The sequence below is a fragment of the Nicotiana attenuata genome, chromosome 10 (assembly GCF_001879085.1).
Source record: "Nicotiana attenuata strain UT chromosome 10, NIATTr2, whole genome shotgun sequence".
Classification (NCBI taxonomy): Eukaryota; Viridiplantae; Streptophyta; class Magnoliopsida; order Solanales; family Solanaceae; genus Nicotiana; species Nicotiana attenuata.
Window position 1 is genome coordinate 2,968,185 of NC_031998.1, and position 21,158 is coordinate 2,989,342.

General features: G+C 34.6%; 4 protein-coding genes and 1 non-coding gene across 5 annotated transcripts in view; 1 reads left to right on the top strand and 4 right to left on the bottom strand.

Moving 5' to 3' along the window:
• Window positions 375–2,636, bottom strand: LOC109232904 (trihelix transcription factor ASIL2-like). Its single transcript, XM_019398595.1, has one exon. It carries the CDS (start codon window positions 2,042–2,044, stop codon window positions 899–901), a length of 1,146 nt encoding a protein of 381 aa, XP_019254140.1. The 5' UTR covers window positions 2,045–2,636; the 3' UTR covers window positions 375–898.
• TRNAW-CCA lies at window positions 5,354–5,425 on the top strand. Its single transcript has one exon. It is a non-coding gene; the product is annotated as a tRNA-Trp (tRNA).
• Window positions 5,792–7,098, bottom strand: LOC109232905. The gene is made up of 2 exons (XM_019398596.1): window positions 6,695–7,098; window positions 5,792–6,061 (listed from the first exon to the last, which is right to left on the bottom strand). The coding sequence occupies exons 1-2, from the start codon at window positions 7,014–7,016 to the stop codon at window positions 6,042–6,044; spliced, it is 342 nt and encodes a 113-aa protein (XP_019254141.1). The 5' UTR covers window positions 7,017–7,098; the 3' UTR covers window positions 5,792–6,041.
• Window positions 9,288–14,265, bottom strand: LOC109232906 (serine/threonine-protein kinase SAPK3-like). The gene is made up of 9 exons (XM_019398597.1): window positions 13,984–14,265; window positions 13,059–13,133; window positions 12,380–12,481; window positions 12,232–12,285; window positions 12,059–12,151; window positions 11,878–11,970; window positions 10,878–10,982; window positions 10,490–10,588; window positions 9,288–9,726 (listed from the first exon to the last, which is right to left on the bottom strand). The coding sequence occupies exons 1-9, from the start codon at window positions 14,104–14,106 to the stop codon at window positions 9,460–9,462; spliced, it is 1,011 nt and encodes a 336-aa protein (XP_019254142.1). The 5' UTR covers window positions 14,107–14,265; the 3' UTR covers window positions 9,288–9,459.
• Window positions 15,416–21,158, bottom strand: part of LOC109232908 (AUGMIN subunit 2-like) — a 6,285-nt gene continuing 542 nt past the window's right edge. Inside the window, exons 2-6 of the mRNA XM_019398598.1 lie at window positions 19,986–20,111; window positions 18,901–19,005; window positions 18,471–18,539; window positions 17,553–17,666; window positions 15,416–16,377 (exon numbers count right to left, since the gene is read on the bottom strand). Of these exons, the coding sequence (XP_019254143.1) occupies window positions 16,036–16,377; window positions 17,553–17,666; window positions 18,471–18,539; window positions 18,901–19,005; window positions 19,986–20,111 (756 nt within the window). The 3' untranslated portion in view covers window positions 15,416–16,035. The remainder of the gene's footprint in view (window positions 16,378–17,552; window positions 17,667–18,470; window positions 18,540–18,900; window positions 19,006–19,985; window positions 20,112–21,158) is intronic.

Consider the following 21,158-nt stretch of genomic DNA (forward strand, 5'->3'; position numbering starts at 1 on the left):
AAGAAGGGAATGAGGTTTCAGCATTAAGTTAATAACTTTACTAGTTCAGATTTCCATCAAGATTAGCAGAACAAAACTTCTTGTAAGTAAGTCTTATTACAGAGATTATGAATTGTTCAAGGAGCAACAGTGAAGGAAAAGTTACATTTTCAAAGTCCAAAGACTAGCTCGAGCTGTACTCGGTACTTGTTATGGTGGGATGTAGCAGGTATGCGGCAGAACTAGTTAAGATATGCATAAGCTGACCCGCACACCATGGATATCCAAGAAAGAAAAATGTTTTGGTGGGATGTACCAGGTACGCGATAGAACTAGTTAAGATGTGCACAAACTGACCCGCACACCATTGTTATCCAAGAAAAAACAGAAGTAGCTCGAGCTGTAACTAATTATCAAATTGTCTGCAATACTCTTAATATCTTCCTCATGACTTTTCTTTTACAAATAAGAATTTCATCAAAGCAAAGGAGTCAACCAATTGATGAAGGCTGAAGAGTTGTAACATTTCCTTAAGAATCAGATCAGGATAAATCCCTCACTTCTTAATCCTACTACACAATACTATATAAATAAATAACTATTACTACTACTAAAACTAGTAGCTATACACATTACAATATGTTACAGATTGCCTGGAAATGCAAAAACAGACTTAAAACTATCACAAAAGTCATAAATAGGCAGCAAAATTAAAGCACAGACCTTGAAATCAAGAATCTTCAAATCAACATGACTCCAACTAGTCTGGGATTGAGGCATCGTTGTTGTTTTTGTTCCAATGCATCCAAAACAATGGAAATGAACCGTACTCGAACTAGTTTGGGATGGAGGCATCGTCGTTGTTATTCCAATGCCCTCCAAAAACAATGGAAATCGACATAAACTCTCCACCTTAGAGCTATGATTCATCAGGAGAAACAGTCTTCACATTCTTGTTCTTATTGTTTACCTCATTCAAGACCTTCACAAATGCATCCACAATCTGCTTCTGCGATTGGAGTATCATCTCGTTTCGCTTCATCTCCATCTCCATTCTCATTTGCTCGACTTCCTTTGCCATCTCCATCTTCATCTTCTCCACTTTCATGAACCCTTCACCCAATAACCTAATCGATAAAACCATCTCTTCCATTGGATCTCTCCCCCTCTTCACCCCTCCACCCCCACCTCCACCACCAACTCCTTTTTTCCCTAATTTTGGAGTACCAAACCTAGAATCAACATTGGGTTCAACATTCCCACCATAGTTTCTTCTCGAACTCGAAATACCAAAATTTTCACCAAAATTTCTTACATGAAATCCATCACTAGCATTACTCCCATTATATTCACTTCCTTCATCACAATCAAAACTAGTACTATTCATTACTGATCGCTTCGATTTAATTGAAATTCCATTTTTTACGCGAAACCCACTACCAAACTCAACCTCATTAGGCATTTCCTCTTTGTTAAAACAATACCCATTTGGAATTTTGGAAGAAAAATTATTTCTTTCGGGTGTTTTCGCAACGCCATGATTTAACATGATAGTTGGAGTCCAATCTTCAATAAAATTCACACCATTCTTTTGATTTATCTTTAATTTCAATAAATTTGGGTCAATTGATGGGACTTGTTTTTCGGCCATTTGTTGATTTAATTTGATTGATGCAACAGTAGTACCATTTTCCATAGCATCCATGTTATCAAAAAAGAACCAAGACGAAAAAAACCTACCGGTTGGAGAGGCAAGGGAACGTTGCTTTTCAGCACGGTAACGTTGCCGGAGTTTTTCCATTTTATGGCGGCACTGGGCGGAGGTTTTCGCCGGAGATGCATCTGGACAGCGGCTGGTCACGGCAGCTGCCACCGCGTCCCAATCTGCCGTACGGAGGTAGCCCCGGCGGAGGGCGTACCACCGCTCGCGGTAGGCGTCGATTAAGGCTAGAGTTTCGTCTTGCGTCCAACACGGCGGTGGAAATCTCCTCGCCGGAGGTGGAGGCTTCTCCTCCACCGCCGGCGGGGATGTTTCTGCGACGGTTACATCAAGTTTAGACGACATCGTATTATGGTGTTGTTTTTTTTAAGAAAATTGAGTGGTGTTTTTAAGTGATTGAATTTAGATGGAAAGTTGAGATATAAATGGGGTGGTGATGGTGGGTGGGGAATGGGTAGTGTTGGAAAGAGGCGCAAGATAGCAAAGATGATGAGGTGGCGGGGTGGGTGGTGGTGGAGGTTGTTGTATGATTGATGTTGAGGGGGTAGGGGTGTAGGGGGTGGGGAATGGGTAGTGTTAGAGAGGCGCATGATAGCATAGGTGATGGGTAAGGTGAGGGGGTGGGGATGGTGGTGGAGGTTGAGGTTGTTGAATGATGATGTTGAGAGGTGTGGGTATTATTGGGGGTTGGGTTTGGTGGGTGGTGGGGTGGTGATGGGGCATTGAATTTTGGCCAGTTGTTTGCTAGAGTGGGTGAGGATAATGATATGAATGATGACACACAAATGCTAACTTACACAAAGGGATGTACACAGCTAATCCTACACCTACTCCACCAGTCCCCCACCCCACCCTCCACCCATAGGTAGTGAATCCCCACCCCACCCCCACCACCCCACTTACCATCATCACTTTCTAGATATTTCTTGTGACTTGGAAGGTGGTAAGTAGGGGTGATTGGATAGGAGATAGCTAGGTGTAAACACAGTTTAGCACATTAACAGGGCGGATGTAGCTTTATATCATCTGAATCTATACTTTTAAAATAAAATATAAAATTTATACATAAAAATTCATTAAAATTATAACAAATAATATATGAACACATAACTTAAAATATAATAAATTTAATACTGAAAATCTTAAAAATTAAATTTATTAAACTTAAAATTTTGAGTCAACCCATAAACCACAAGGGTCAAACGTTAAAGACTATGGTATTATTACTTTTAACCCGCGCCAGAAATTATTTATATTTGATAGTCGAAAAAGTATATAAAATTTATATAGTTTTTGTATATGACATACGTAATGTATATATATATATATATATATTTTATATATTATTTCGGTTATTATTTTTACAACGGCTATACAATGTCATAAAACATCATTTTTTTTTTTTTTGTAGTTTTTTTTATCCTATGAGTGGCTTGTGCAGGAGTAGCCAGTAAGATGAGTGGCTTAATTGACTAAAATTGGCCTATATTTATTTGCAGTGCAGAGGTAACCCCACACCTACTTCACCAGTTTACCACCACAACACTTCATCAAAGCACATCACATCACACCACCCACTCTAAAGTGGCGAATTGCAAAATTTTCTACAAATCTCTAACCATATTGTCACAAGAAATATTACTCCAAATACACCATATTGCCACAAAATATAATATTCTCTCCTTTGCACTTTATGTGGTAAGATTTAGAGTACGACTGTCAATATATTTAATTTTTGAATATTTAAAAACTACTTAAAAGAGTGTAATAGTTAATTAAATAATATTTAAAACATCTAAAAAGTATTTAATAAAAACTTGATTAAAGAAAATGTTCTTTAACTTTCTACTCAATCCGATAGCATTAGTGTTAGTATGGTTTCGCTTTATTCGTAAATTGATAATACCACATATTGTTTGATTGCTATCTTTGTTTCAGGTTTTCTTAGTGGGCGTTTGGACATAAGAATTATAAATTTAAAAAAAAAATCAAGTGAAAATGGTATTTGAAAATTAAAGTTGTGTTTGGACATGATATAATTTTGAGTTGTTTTTGAAGTTTTGTGAGTGATCTGAGTGAAAATTTTAGAACAGCTTTTTGGAGTTTTTAAAATTTTCGAAAAATCAAAATTTAACTTCAACTGAAAAATGAAAATTTTATGGCTAAACACTGATTTCAAAAAAAAAATAAAAACATTTCAAAAAAAAGTGGAAAAATTCACGGACTCTGTTGTTACTACTTGTTGCCACAGCTTCTTCTCTTTTGCCTTTCAAGATATTGCTTACAAAAAGAAGGATAGCCAAGTGTTATGTAAAAATGACCAAGGAGGATCCTATCTTTAAGGAGGAGGAGCTAGCTTTAGAAGTGGAATCGAATCTTTTCTTCGGCCCAGACCCCGCTTATGGAAATACACTCTCCCCAGGTCCCATGGTTAAAATATACTGAGTTTGTCGTTGTTGTTGTGGTTGATGTTGCTACGTAAATTATAACATTGAGTACTTAATTCCGTGTACTTTATACAACACTTTTTTTTTTAGTTAATCTAAAAAATTTGACATCCTTTTTGTATTGAGAAATTCTTTAATTTGAACACTTTTACCTTTACAATTATTGGCGGCAAACAAGCCCATGCCTATCTACATGGTAGCCCAGCGGCAGCAAGGTGTGTGGCTTGATTGACCAAAAATACTATCTTTTATGTGCATATCTAATCCCACACCTACTCCACTAATCTTGATAGTATTATTCACTATTTTCTACTCTAACTATATAATGAGTTATTTTCCCATGTAGTTATTGCAATTTTGCGCTATAATAATAAATTTCATAAATTAATTTTTATCACGTTAAAGTAATTGAACTACGTGATTTAAAAAATACGAATTACGGAGAAGTTAAATTAATACTTTACATCAATTTATAACATGCCACTCGCCACATAAGCGTTTTATAGAAGTATATTATAACTTTAGCCCACGTCAGAAACTATTTATATTCGTCGAAAAAAGTGTATAAAATTTACTTTGTACATAACATACAAAATGTATATATATACAAAAAAAAAAAAATTAGATTATTATTTTGAAAGCAGCTATGCAGTGTCATTTTCCACTTCTTTAACTGATTTTCTCACATTTTATTGCGTAAGGGAGTGGCTTGATTGACAAACACTGTCGATCTTTACGTGCAGGTCAGTGAGAAGTGCTGAAGTGGTAAATGATATTTATTGATTATATTAGTAGCATTATATCCTTATTATTATGGACCAACCTATCCTTTTCTGTCTACATGTTCAAGAATGGACAATATTTCATGGATGATGCACCGCACCTAATCTCTAGACTTTCTATTTTTTTTTTTTTTCGTTTTTATTTTATCTAGTATATAATATTTGCTTTGGGATCGACTAATCCGAATTCATACTCCGTAAACAAATTAAAAGGAAAATGTTTCATACCAGGATTTTTTTATTCCTGAAATCGTTTGTTATCCATTGTCTCCTACAAACATGTAATGTTATTGTAGGAATCTGTATCTTTGTTTCGTGAAAAGCCTCAAAATCGCCTAACTTCACAAAAATGCTTTTAAATGTATTTTGTTTAAAGTTTTTGTTTACAACTTTTTATAAAATTAGATGTAGCTGATAAGATATCCGGATCCGTGGCGCAATGGTAGCGCGTCTGACTCCAGATCAGAAGGTTGCGTGTTCGATTCACGTCGGGTTCAATCCCCCGATCCAAACCGGATTCCCCCCATTTTTTTTGTTTTGTTTTTTTTTTTTTTTTTTTAACTATTCCTTCACATTTTATTATTATAGTATTATTAATTTTTAGCTATTGCTTTCACTGGTTCGGACGTGAATAATGCAAGGAAAAACTTAAAATTTTTGGATTTTTCTTCTTCTTCTTTCGGAAATTCACTATCCTACTAGCTTATATCTTAAGACTTATAACATCTTTTATTTAGAGAGATTCAACCAAACCTCTCATGTGGAAGAATTTACAGAATCTTGTCCGTTACACAGAATAGATTAACTTTATTTTCTTTGAGTATAAATTCTATGCACTGACAGTTTAAAAAAGATAGGCACTATTAGATCACTTAAAATATATTATAATAGATGAAAATACGTTGATAGCGTAAAACATATTCTATTCTCCTCCTTGATTTAATTCTAACTAAAGAACCACTTCAGACATATGGGCTTAGGTAACTTGCTTAAGTAACCATCTATTAATACATTAGTATTATTAATCATAAACAGCTTGGAGGGATTAAAATTGATTAAGTAAAGTAGGAAAAGAAACACCAAGCAGCAAGCCAATTAAGCTGACTATATTCCTTAGGGTGGTGTGGTAATACCTGCAAATTCATAGTAACTAGTTAACAATAAAAGAAAATATAAACAAATTTCAGCTACAACAATTATAGTCAACCAAATTATACAGAACATTTTAAGAAACATGTAAAATTTTGGCGTAACTGGTAAAATTGCTGCCATGTGATTCGGAGGCCACGGGTTCGAGCCGTGAAAACAGCCTCTTGCAGAAATGCAGGATAAGGCTGCGTACAATTAACTTTTATGATCTAGCCCTTCCTCGGACCACGCGCATAGCTGAATCTTAGTGCAATAGGCTGCCTTTTTTTAATGCAAAATCTTCAAGAAAATGAAAAAAAAAATAATATAAAAGAAGTAGAAACAAGAAGTAGTAACAACAACAAGATAAAAAATAACAAGACTAATACGGAGATATACGAGGCTAAAAAACAACAAGATAAGAAACAACTGCAAAATAAGATGATAGAATAGCCGAAGAGAAAGAAACAACATACTATAGTAAAAGAAACCTGCAGATAAGAAGATACTAAATCTAACCCATCCACTTGAGATTAACTTTATACATACAGAATATTAATGATTAAGTCGAACATATATTTAAATCCTGAATTCATCTCTAACAGAAGCGAGACGAAATGAAAAAAAGATTAACTTACTTCCGCACTTGAATTTTCGAGGGACTCTTCGACCACAACCTTCAACAAGACGAATGAAACGATTGATATCAATAAGAGCAGCCAATTTGGGAGTAATAACACAACAAACACATTCAATATGAGTAACCCTAACACGTTCACAACACATAGGAGAAGGAAGTTTTCCATACAAAACAGGTTTACAAGCATTTATACCAATTCTTCTCTCTTCTTTACATGCTGTTTCACTCAATTTTGCACTTGCCATAATTTTCAATTCAAAGCTATTCAACAAAAATAGGACCAATAGTATGGCCATTAACATAACCCTTGATTTTCCCATTTCACTTTCCACACTCTATTCCCTATAACCATAAAGTTCTAACTCTCTTATCCCTTTTATAGTAGTTGGCTTGAATTTACGATTAGGTCATCTAAAAGATAACTATATATAATTGTTCATAATAAGTGAAAATGGTTACCTGAAAAATAAAGTAGACAACCTGCAAAAAACGGTTAAATTATATTAATAATTAATTTTTGTAAGTTATATAGGCTGACAATATAAAAAAGTGAAAATAGCTCGGACTAGTCAGTTTTCGGACTGAAATTTAAAAAATAGCCAGCGTTTGCAAAGTCATTGAAAAATAGCCACTATTTTCCTGAAACACGAAAAGTTCCAGTATAATATGCTGGATTATGGAGCCCCTGCATATAAACTTCTAACATATTATGTTGGAACTCCAACACACGTTGATACTCTAGTTTGATAGAAAGACCATGAGCTCACGTACCCCATATTTTAGGCAATAAATCCGCCCCGGTAGATACTAACAATATAAAGAATTTTTATACTACGACGTAGTTTTATATGTTGTAACGAGTACCTAGTTAGATTTTCAAGATTATAAATTCTACTTATTACGGACCAGTTATCTTTTAAATGGCCTGACAATTTGAGGGTATGATTTAGGAAGTTTCCCTCTTGTTAGAGGTGGATGCAATAAATATCTTTCCCCTTTTGTTATTTATTTGACTTTAAGAAAGCATGACATGTTCTTTCATATATACAGGGGCAGATGTAACGTGCTAGTTATGTGTTCAATTTAACCCATAATTTTTTTGCGGAGTAAAAATCTATATACAAAAATTTATTAAAATTACAAAAATAATAGATTTGAACTCATAATTTAAAAAGTATAATGGGTTCAATTTTAAAAGCCTTAAAACTAGAACTCATAGAGTTTAAATCTCGGATCCGCGTAGGCGTATAGATAATCATTTTAGAGATAGGTATAACAAATTCAAAGCATTAACGTAAAAAACAGAATAGCTCTAGTGTAGTCGGTGAATACGGATTCCGCGTGCCAAACACTTTGTGGGACATTACTTGTTTTATTCTTTCTTTTTCTGAAAAAATATCTTTTTCGTCTGCTTGAGTCGAGGGTCTATCGAAAACAGTCTCTCTATCCCTTGGGGTAGGGATAAGATTTGCGTACACTTTACCCTCCCCAAACTCCACTTATAGGATTTTACTGGGTTGTTGTTGTTGTTTCTGGAAAAAAAAATGATATTTTGAAAAACTTAAGAGTTTATTAGTCTGATCAAGAGTGGACTTTTAAAGCACTCTGATTGGCATTCCGAGTCTTTGAATATGTTCATATACAATAGTTAAATTATACTTGCGTGCAAAATTTGATTTCAATCCGAGGTATTTAAGTATAATTCGAACGCTTGATTGGAAGTATAAAAATTTATGAGCTTAAGAGAGTTTCTAAGCCACACCTAAAAAGAGCCATACTTGTTCCGTTTCAAAAAGAATGAAGGAGTTTGGAGTATGAAGGTCAGATTTTTTCTTTTTTTGGTCGCTTGTAAAATTTTATTGACCGACCGAAATCGGTCAGAAATTGCGACCGACTTCGGTCGCTATTTATTACCGACCAGCCTAATTTCGACGAATTAAAGTCGGTCAGAAATCAATCGGTTTTTTCAGTTTTTTGTCCTATTTCGATCGATATTTCTAGACGGTTTTAGGCATTTCTCTAGCAGTGATATACTTTGTCATTGACTAGGGAAGTTTCGTTGTTTTTTATTTTCTATGTAAAAAATGTAGATGTCAAGCAAGTGATGAAGACAAATACTGCTAATTGCTTCTTGTTGACTATTATTTATAGCCTATAACCTTTGATTTCAAGAAGACTTTGGAGTCGTTTGGTAGGGTGTATAGGAATAATACTGAATATGGTATATTAGTAATATTGGTACTAGTAATGCTGAGATTAGTTATGCTAGGATTATTTTTTATCGATTGTTTGGTTTGACGTATTAAAGGTTTTGAAAGGGTAATTCTATCTTTATTCATGTTTATCCATATATTAAAAATTATGATATTACTAATTTCATGGTTTGCTATGTATAAGAATAGTACTGAAAACACTACCAAACAAGGTATTAGTAATATTACTAAAGCTAATAGTAATATATCGTTTTCCCTAATAAAATCCTACCAAACGAACACATGATTAATGACTTAAGTGAAGTGTGGATTTCAATCTTTGACAATTGACATTATTGAATAATTAAGCCATTATATTTGAAAAGTTTTATCAAGTAGTAATAAAGATCATTAAATCAACAATAGTAAATCCCATATTTAGTAGTCATACTCAATTTATTAATCAATGTGACCTTCAGACACTACTACGATAACAACAACGTCTTTATTCCATACAAGTCGGGATCAACTATATGAATTCTTGATATTTCATGTCGGTCTGTTTTTAAGCTCACTCTCTATGAGGATCCAGAAAATCGTCGTTGGTGTCAATTTCAGACTCGAGGTCACCCTCTGTGCCATCGACGTCTGTTGGCACGTCAGATTTTGACACTTCTCCTGCTGTCTTGGCCTCTTGTATGATCCGCAAGATTTCTTCCACGCGTTGCTGTGGTTGATCGGAAATTTCTACGAATCTTGAATTTTCACAATCTATCAGGTCTTTTGACAGATTCTTTAGGAACCAGGAATGTTGCTTTATTTCTGGAATGGTGATCCTCTGTACATTGATAATTGAAATGTTTTTAAAAGCTAATTTAAGCAAAGCCATATCAATAGCACAATATGTGTGTACAATCATTTGTTGTCAAAAGCAGAGACGGATTCAGGATTTGAACTTAATGAATTCGAGTTAAAATTCTAGCACAACTCGTTTGATGTACTAGGTTCGAATATATTATTTGTACTTCTTTAGTGAACTTTTAACATATACCAACTCGTATATTAAGTCCGTCCTTGTCTAACTTTACGACTGCTAGTGACCCCTCTACCTATTGCATAGATCCGCCTCTGCCCAATACGAATAGTTCTAGCCCCAAAGAACTATGCAAAACAAAGAGATCTTACTTCTAATGTGATATGATATTCAATGAAACAACGACTACTACTATTACGCCTTAATCCAGTGGTGGAGACACACTTTAGCAAGGGAAGCCATTCGACATTACGCAGAAAAAATCATTTTGTGACATGAAGTAAAGCCTTAAAATCACAACTTCCCAAACTTAAACTACTTAAACTCCGAATTATGACAATAAGACAATACTACTTGCCCCAATCTTATGAAAGCCACTACTTATTCCCAAGCAAGTCGGGTGTTGTATGACTCTTAACCATCCACGTCGCTTCATTTAAACTCATCTTATTCCAATATTATATATGATATTCAACGAAGCTTTATTGATTACAAAAAACCTAATTTATGAATCTTTCACTAAAACCTTGTACACATTTGACATGTTATTTCAAGAAAAGAGAGTTACCTCGGAGGGGTTTGCGACGAAAATTCCAGAGAGGAGGTTTCTACATTCACCAGATATTCTTACATAATCTGGTATAGAGTACTGAGCATTCTTTATTCTCTGAAAAAGAAAAAGAAAGGATAAATCCTTAAGTTGTTAAACGCACAACAGTTATATACAGTTAGACGTCTCTATAACAGCATCCCTATAGAATAGTCATTGATCACTATAAAAGCCAAGTTTTTCTCGAACCGATTTTTATAATATAGGTCATCTATAACAACATTTCACTAAAGCATCCAAAAAATATCGGAATAAGCGCGGCTGTTATAGAAAGATTTGACTATATCAGTTAACAGAATATTAAAACATTGGTTGAGAACTCAAATCAAAGACTTCATAAACTAACCTCAATGGTTTTACGAAAATTTCTTGGATCTTCAGGATCTTCAAAAGGGTATGCTCCTATTAACATCACATATAGTGTCACCCCACATGACCATACATCTGCAATCTGTAAAATATAGAACTTCCAAATAAACAGAATGTTCCTAGTGAAACAGTGGCGGATGTAGCTTATTAGCTACGGATTCAACTGAACCTGACATTTTCGACATGTAACATGTATATAAGAGCAGCTCGGTGCACTAAGCTCCCCTATATGCAGGCAGGGGCGGATTTACATGGACCCAAGCATTGTCAGGGGACACCGCTTCGTCCAAATTTTTTACTATATATATATATATAAACATATATATAAAATAATAAGTAAAACAGAAATACAAGATAAAATCATTAAACGTGACACCACTTGCATCATAGCTCAGTAGTCTAGTGGTTGACAGCTTCAAGTTTGATGTGAGAGGTCTTGGGTACAAACTCCCTTGGCTCTAGAAAAATATTTTTTGACTGTTACGCTTATGCTAGAAATAGTGACACCGCTTATGACAAATCCTGCGTACGCCACTGTATGCAGGGTCCCGAGAAGGGTCTGCCTTAACCTGCATTTCTGCAAGAGGCTGTTTCTACCGCTCGAACCTGTAACCTCCTGATCACATGGCAGCAACTTCACCAGTTACACCAAAGCTCTCCTTCAGACACGGAACATGTATATACATGTTGAAAACGTGAATGTAACGTGAATGAGTTGTTCTTTTCTTATATAGAACTTTCAAATGAGCATAATGTACCTAGTGAAACAGTGGCGGATGTAGCTTATTAGTTTAGGATTCAACTGAACCCGATATTTTCGATACGGAACATGTATATACATGTGAAAAATGTGAGTGTAACAAGAATGAGTTGTTCTCTTCTTATATGGTAAAGGCAGTCTTCGACTATTAATTAAGTTAAACTCAAGGTCCATTTTTTTTTTCTAAGATGTAATAATCTAAAAAGAGTATTCGTACCTTCCCATCATATTCCTTCCGCGAGAGGACCTCAGGTGCAATATAAGCTGGTGTTCCAACAGCCGACTTAGGTTGCGAATGCAACAAACCAGACTATATGACAAAGAAAATGTATAGTTACTACCTATTATATTATTAAAGAAAAGATTAGCGACGAATTTCATAACAGAAAGCAAGAAACCTTGGAATAACCAAAATCGCATATTTTTACACGTGGCGTTGGACTTCCATCAAGGAGTGTATTCTCCAGCTTTAGATCCCTGTGACAAATTTCCTACAATTGAAAAAGAAACTCATGAAAAAAAGATAACAAACATAACAAAATGGAAAAGTACTTCAATTTATGAATTTTACCATTGAATGACAGTAACTAACTCCAGATATTAACTGTTGGAAGAAGAAGCGAGCCTATTTTTTCGGAATAACAAGAATGAAAATTAGTACAACATTTATATTATTATAATATACAGAAATAAAATAACAAATTGGAGATCTTTAGAACCTCATCTTCACTAAATCTACCAGCACTGCATATTTTAGCAAAAAGTTCACCACCTGCTGCATATTCCATAACAATTGCTAAATGTGTTGGAGTTAACAAAACCTGCAACAAAAGCGCGCACGTTCAGTGACCATATGTGAAATTAACAGCAACGCAAATGGCTCCTCATAATTGGAGTCTGAAGAAGGAAATGTGTACGCAGACCTTACCAATACCTTAGGAAAGTAAAGAGGTTGTTTCTGAAAGATGCTCGACTCAGTTTAGTATTAAAAAATGCATTTGCATCAGTAACGGTCAAAATTGCCTAAGTACTATATGAATATGAGCAACTTTGTCCTCCGTTGGACTTTTGGCCTAATATTACCTCATCTTATAAAAGTTTTGTTTTTGGCCTTGATTCTTATGGAGCTCGAGCCTGAGTGATAATTTTAAACTATAGTCAAAAGTTGAGGAGTAAATTCAAACCCTTTTTTCTCGAAGAATTTGGACAAATGGAGTCCATCCATTTCACGTTTCACCATGGCAAATACGAGACGATTTGCTAATGACAAGAATATAAATTGACCAAAAATTTAAAGGATAGCAAAATTAAATAATTTGCAATAGTACTAGGGAAAATTTGGACATTTTCCTTTTAATGAAATCAAGTGTTCATAGCAACAAAAGAGTAGGTATTTACCTCTTTAAATCTGACAATATTGGGATGCTTTAATGATCTATGATTTATAATTTCCCTCTGCACATTCTCATCAATCTGAAACAAGAAAAAGAATCTGTATCTGTTAAAAAAGACTATAACATAACCAAAAGAATTAAGTGCTCTTGGTTTAATTGGTTCAAAGTAGCTGATACGCATTAAGTCCTCAAAAATACTTTTACATGCAGAAATTGATCTTATAAATATGCACTTACGATGTTTCGATAGAAATGTTGAAACAGAAAATTAAAATATCAAAGTCAGTACATTCCCAAACAATTGAAATATCATTGAAGAAGCAAAATAATTGATACTCCTTCTGGTCCACTTTAATTAATTTTTTGACTGTTTTCGCACATATTAAAGCCCCATTTGTCCATAAATAATTTTTTTTTTTAAAAAATGTGTTTATCCATAAAATTTTGCAAGTTTAATCGAAATATTCGAGAATGAGTGTTTCAAAAAACCATAATATTTTTGAAAAATAATCGAGAATGAGTTTTTCAAAATTTTCAGAAAATTTCTCTTTCCCCCCTTTACAAACTATAATATTTTTTTCAAGTGAAATGCATGTCCAAACATAATTTCAATTAAATTTTAAATACCATTTTTCAACTTAACTCCAAATATTACTTTTTTCAAAAACCATAATTTTTATGTCCAAACACCTGCTACTAAGTAATCCATCTTTTAACATTAATAAAAATTAATCATATTAACTTTTACTATTTCTTTAATTTATTAATCGAAAATATAAGGTACTCCGATACTCTTTAATTACTCCAATGACAACTTTGGAAAAAAAAGGTTAATTCCTACTTGATATCAGAAAAAATTAAATATTATGAACCACAAAAAAAATCCAAAAAATCAATTAAAATGAACATGTAGGAGTAATGAAAACTACCTTATTTCCTCTTTCAATGTATTTGACAGCAACAAGCTCCTTTGTTTTCTTGTCTTTGACAAGTCTAGCCACCCCAAAATGCCCAGAACCAAGTTTTTTCAATGGCTCATATCTCTCCTCCATTTTTCAACTCAACTAAAAATCAACAAATAAACAATTTTTGAAATCTTGAAATGTAAAAACACTCAAAAATTGTAAAATCTTGACCAATCCTAGCTAATGAAATTACTCAACTCTCACTACTAGTTATATATACTGAGGAAGAGATGCACCAATTTTTTTAATAAACATTTCGTGAGACCACTACTCTCTTTAATAAATAATGAAAATTATTTTTTGAAATAATAAAACAACTTTAAGAATACATGAACATTTGTATATATATAATATTAAAGGACACATATATTACTAATTATTAAGGGGTTGGCTTCAAACTTCAAAGTTCATTCAATCTATGAAGACATTTTCTTCAAAAGATTCTATGTCTGACACTGTGTTGTTTGTCTAGTTTAAGATTGTAATAAATGGTTGTCGATAACTTTTTAATTTTCAGTATTTTACTAAGGTTTAGTTTAAGATTGTAAATGGTTGTCGGATAAGTTTTTAATTTTCAGTATTTTATTGAGGCTTGAAGTTGCACCGAGGTTAATTTTTACATTGACGATGTAATAATTATCTAAGATAAACAATATAGTAGTATCAATAATCTGATTGATAAAAATAAAAACTAATAATATTTTTTATATTATCAGTAATTTAAATTCTTTTATTAAACGTGCGTCTTACGTAGAAACATTATTGCTTTTTGTTTTTGTTTTTCAATCGGAAGCCAGTACCCGCTTTAAGCCCATCTAATTCGAATTTACGTCACGTAAAATTTGTTAACGGGGAAAACGCTTCCTGCCAGTATTTCTTTTTTATTTCTGGCTCGCACCCCAGACCTATTGTTAAGGATGAAACGATCATTCCCACCACAACTTTTGATGGTGGACCCTTTGTTACATGTTAGTGACTTGGGGTTGTAGCTTTTTAAAGAATATTATCCATTGACAAGGAATAAGACGGAAACAGGAACTACTTATCGAAGCCTTGAAAGCGATTTCCGCCTGCTTGGGTGCAAATCGTTAAGACCAGTCGCTCCGCAAGGTTCTGCAGCACCTCCAAACACGTGCACTCGTGGCTGGAAGTTTGGAATTTGCACAAAATAATTTGCCAGCTATTGGACATAATTTTGGCCTCACGTATATCTTGCGTAGGGGGGCAAATCGACCCTTGAGGACCAATTTCTCATGTTCACGAGACCACTCTCTTTCACTAGCTCTTTACAAGCCTAACAAAGAGCAATTTAATATAAAGAGAAGGAAAAGACTTTCCACCACCAACGAGGGACACTTTGTCTTTTACAAAAAACAAAGACGTAAAGAAGAAAAAGGGACCACAAAGAAATCTTTCACTTTGCATTATAAAGAATACCAACAAACAGTAGTTGCCATGTTGTTCCCTTCACAAATCATAGCTCATGCACAAAAAACTTTGTACAAATAACAAATAGAGTTTAAGTTATGTGCACTGACCGTGCACAGATTGTTTACACCATAAGATTGACCAGACGCCTATTATCACTTTGTACACTACCAGAAATAGCTGTAGTTCAACAGTAACGATTACAGGAGTAAAACCAAACAAACATCACTGCCTATTCAGTAAAGGGACCTTCTCCAACCCGATAAATACAAACACCCAAGGGGCCGTTTGGTTGGGAAATCAGTTATTCCATGATTAATTATCTCGGGATTAGTTATTCCGGGATTAGTTATTCCACCCTCCCACGGGATAAAAAAACAGTACAATCCCGAGATAACTAATCTCGGAATTAGTTTAGTTATACCACGATTTGTCCCAACCAAACCTGAGATAACTCATCTCAAATTTAATCCCGGGATAAATTATCCCTTATCTCTCGTACCAAACGAGCACTAAAAGAATACAAAGAGATCCAAACTGGAACCGGGAATAACAATATACAAAGCATGCCAAGAAGTGTTGATACAATTATGAGATGCTTTTAACTGAAGGAGGCCATGACAATCTCCTGTGGCTCATACCATCACCTTTTGCAATTTCGCTACCTTCTTGCGGCTCACTTTCTTGCCTTCTCAAGCTTCCGACTGCTAAATCATCAAAGCTCGATTCGGTTCTCAATGGGGGAGGAGTCACGCAATCAGTATTTCCAACATTTGTTTGAGAAGGATTGTTGCTCGGTAATGTAGCCAAGGAAGAAGAATGACCAACTCTCAAAGCCTGGAGCGTTGCGAATGACTCCCTCATTGCAGACATGGCTTCAAAGAATATGGTGCAAGAAGCCAAAGCAACAGGAATTGGACGAAGCATTTCCTACATTAATTGAAACGTCAAACATTAAAAATAAATGGAGCTTGGTAGATTATCTAGAATATTGGAACCTCCTTTTCATATCCAAATATGAGCAGCGGCGGATGTAGTGTTTTACCCACGGGTTCAATTGAACCCATAACTTTCGATGCAGAGTAAAAATTTATATGTACAAATTTATTAAAATTGCAAAAATAGTAGATATGAACACATAACTTTAAATATAATGGGTCCAATACTAAAAACCTTAAAAGTTGAACCCATAAGGTTTAAATCCTGGATCCGCCTCTGAACATGAGAATTCATGAAGTTCCCTAACATTCTTTTCTAATAACCGATAAATCCCCGAACGCTAATGGTGCACGGTTAAAAACTTGATGAATAATGGGTTTACTCCACTTAAATACAAGGCTTTTGTTGGCAGTAAGGTTTGAACCTGTGACGTGCACCTAACCCACACATAACGCATTGCGCTCTTACCACTAGACCAAAGCCTTGGCCAGAAGTTCTCTAACATTCTTCATGGCATTCCGCAGAGTAACAAGGAATAATGTTTGCATCCTATATGCACTTCGAGGATTCAATAACCCAGTTATGCAATAAACCAGAACGCAATACTGCACTAGTGATCTTATGGTTCCTAGTTCCTTTAGTGGTTACAACTTCTTGGACACTTATCTGAGCACATACAAACATGTGTTGCTTCTATATAGATTCATACACACTAACATCTAATTGCATTATCAATTTTCTGTGCCTATTCGACAGTTATTGCCCCTGCTAACTACACCACACTTTGTTTTTCTTCTTTCCTTCTTATTGGGTTTCAGAATTTCTTTCCATCAAAGAGTATGTAGAGCTACAGTGACATGCCCGTCCACAAATGAAAATAAACATTCTTTTTGCATCAAACAAATGGAGAATTAAGAAATGAGTATGAACAAACACCTGACAACAGTCACCAGGACAGGTATGTGCTAACGTGATGATGCTATTTACCCTTACTGATTTAGGAATCCTCAGATGCTAAACAAAATAATAGTTTCCGAACAAACACTATTTTTGGTACAACATTACGAATAATACTGCATTACTCAAACCACCATGAGAAATAAGTTTTATTTTTACAATATATGAAGATAAAGTTTATAGAAGAATTGGAAACAAGAAGTGCATACCCCCCATACTGTTGGTGGTTCTTTAAATTTCTGACTCCATTGAAGATCTTCTATAGAGGCCGTTAAAGCACCATAATCACTAGCAGCCCTCATCAGCAATTCCGAAAACTGTTTCTGCACTATTCAATAACGTTAGGTATCTATCTATTGGCTCGTCACACAGCTGAGTGGTAAAATGAACAGTTGAAAAAGCTAAAGACTGACACAGAAGCATCCGAGTTCTTGCTCTCAGGGATACTCTGAGACATGTCAGTCAAAGTGTAAATACTGACTCGAGTCAGTGTTTTAAAAGGTAAATATTATAAAGTAGGGTGTGTTAGAAGCAAAGTGGCAGTTTAATTCAGAATATTATAATTGGTTACTGGTTAGTCCCTCGTCAACGAAATAAAAGATGTAGATTACATCCTTCAACTATAACTAGGTGCGTCTTGTATTCAACTGTCATCATGTTATCAAAACATCTCTTCTCTTATTCTGGGTGTTTCAAGTCTCTACCAAGATCATAGAGCCTTTAATATCATGTGAAAATAAATGGAAAAACCTCTTTGACTTGGTTGGTGACATTACACAAAAATCTAGTATGATATGGTAAGTAATTATTTTCTACTTATAATAAGGATGGTTATTCTCCAACAAACAAACAGACCCTAATGTCATATAAATAATATCCTAGAATATCATATAGAATATTCTACAACGTCATGCTATTCAAATACAATGAATCCAATCAATTGTAATCTATAAAGTTCTTCCACATAACTAAGTTGATTTTTCCTAATGTTCAACAAGACAATATTTGCGCAAATATGATTAAAGCTCTTCAGTAGTTGGTATAGATATGGATAACCATCTTTCTCTTGCGATCTAGATATTCATGGAAGATAAGCTGATTTTATATGAAGCTAGCAAGTAACAAACCTGATATTCAGCTTCAACAGGAATGCAATCCAACGAATATGGTTGTTGAAGGCGAGCTATTATGCGGTCCTAAGAAACCCGCAGGAGAAGTTTATCAAACACGGCAGCAAAATGAAGCAATTAAGTAAAGAAACGACAATGACAAAATAAAGAGATAAGAGGATTCTATTATGTAATTCTGCTATAGGATGAAGTTTGCTTCACTGCACATCAAATAAAGTTGTCAATGCTCTTTGCTAGAAGCAACTGCAAGCTAATGCAAGCAACTTAACCAATTGACACAATTAGGATTGATGCCTCCCCATGATATAAGGGAATTTGGTTTAGTTTCAAAAAGGTGGACGGAGGAGATCATAATGAAATATTTGAATATCACCAAATGTAAAATAAAGAAGAAAATAGAAGTTAAATTACAGATCAGGTCAGTTACCTTGTTATGAATAACGTCCTTCAAAATAGTAGTAATCCTTTGCAATGTTTCGATCTTCTTTTCCATTTCACTGACATGTGTCAGATGAGCAACATTTTTGTCCTCCTAAAGTTGTAGCACAGTACTGTGTTAGTTCATGATATCATCTAAAAGAGTTAAGTTTTCAGGTTAGCAAAGTGTTGAAAATCAAATATCAACAATTATTAGTCCTTCCCAACTCAATTTATAATGTCCAATCACTATAGGAGTCCACAAGGAAGCGAAAAGAAGCGAAAAACAAATATTAAGTACAGTTTGAGTTAAACTTACAGGTAAGGAAGCTGCAAAACCTCTCTGCGCCCAATCCTAATTCAAACTCAAGATGGTTTCTAGTGTTAAAATTTTAGGTTTTTCTTGAATGTAGTAGTATTATATTTTTTAGTGCAAGATGTCATAATCCAGAAGACTAAGTTATTGGGCATTTAAGGTAGACATAGACGTGTTATACTACTGAACTTGTTTTCCCAAGATGAAAAAAGTATTAACATTAGAGGTCCAAGCTCGTCGGAGAACGCATTACATTACTGATCACCTATCTTGACCAATTTACCAAACTATTAAATTGAGCTGCCAACCGAATGTGAGCTAGTCCCTAACTATAGCACTGAATCTCTTTATGCATTTGAATACTCGGATGACTAATAGTAAATAGAGAACGACATCTAACGGGTATTAATTGATACAAAAACAAATAATTGTACATTGTTCAAAGGAAAGAACGTTTTTTTTTATGGTTAAGTTATTTGATAGAATGATTTCAAACTCAGATTGGCCGGACAAATCATGTGCTGACCTCCATTACAAAATTTAAAAACTAATTTAGGGAAGTTCTCGGATTATTTTGAACGATTTGGTACCCATCCCCTGCTGAAATGGATAGGACATCTATATACTAGGGTCAAGTGAAAAGTTAAGTGATATAAAATTATACTGTCAGAAAGCGTGTTCACTGGATTCAAAACCCCATTTCGTGTTGGGTAATTTTGAGGAGCATGTAAAACCTTACAAAAATAGATCAATTTCAGTAGAATCTCAACAAACGTCACCTTTCGACCTTGAAGTTCCACTTGTAAATCTGCAATTTTCCTTTGAACAGCAGTTAGTTCCTTCAAGTCCCTTATCAAATCATCACCCTTTTCACCAGTGGTGGTGGATAAATTTTGGATCTCCTCCTATACAAGGGGAACATTGTTTAGTTCCGATAAATATAAGTACAAATAAAGCTCAAATAACCATCTTAAAAAAGCAAACACTACTACTACTACAACAACAACAACTACGGCTAGGTCTTAAAGAGTTAGGGTCGGTTATATGAATCCTTACGAATGTTACTCCATTTAAACTCATCTCATGCCAATATTATGCAGCTACAAATAAATCGTAGAAGAAGTTCTCAATATATTTTAAACATTGAAATCTCTAAAAGGCTAAACCGCTCCTAGAAAGCATAGGACCTATATTAAAAGTGCTAATTTGTCTAAAACATATTCTCAACTAAGAAACCAAAAACACAAGGATGAAAGAAAAGAGAAGCAAGGCCCACGGAGAAAACAAAACAAAACAAACAAAAAGTTAAGAAAAGGAAAAGAAACCTGCAATGGGGAAGGGCTCAACCAATCATGAAAGCATAGATAAACTGCGATATTAAAATCCTCCTAAATTAAATTCAAGTATAAAACAAATTCAGAGTTCCAGCGTGAAATATCCACTCCTCTTTTTTACAGTGGTGTCGCAGCTATCTTGTCGGCACCTCAACTATTCCAATGGGTACCTGCAACCTCCCACCGGTTTATATCACAGGATACCTCTGTCACCACGGCTTAGGCTGGTGTTTCTTTACCTCCGGTTAAAGTGGAATATTCACTTTTTAGCAAGAAACATCTAGAATCTTGAGTTAACCATGTAAATTCCACCACCCCCTAAATTGTGATACTAAAAGCATAGATAAATTGCGATACTAAAATCCTCCTAAACAAAATTCAAGTATAAAACAAATTCGGATTGCAACGTGGAATATTCACTCTTCTTTGTTTGTGATGTCGGGGCTAGCTTGTTGGACCTCGACTATTCCACCGGGTATCTGCTATCTACTAACAGTTTATAGTACTGGATAACTCTGCCACCAAGGCTTAGGCTGGTGTTTCTTGCCTCCACTTAAAGGGGAATATTCACTTTTTAGCAAGAAACATCTACAATCTTGAGTAAACCATGTAAATTCC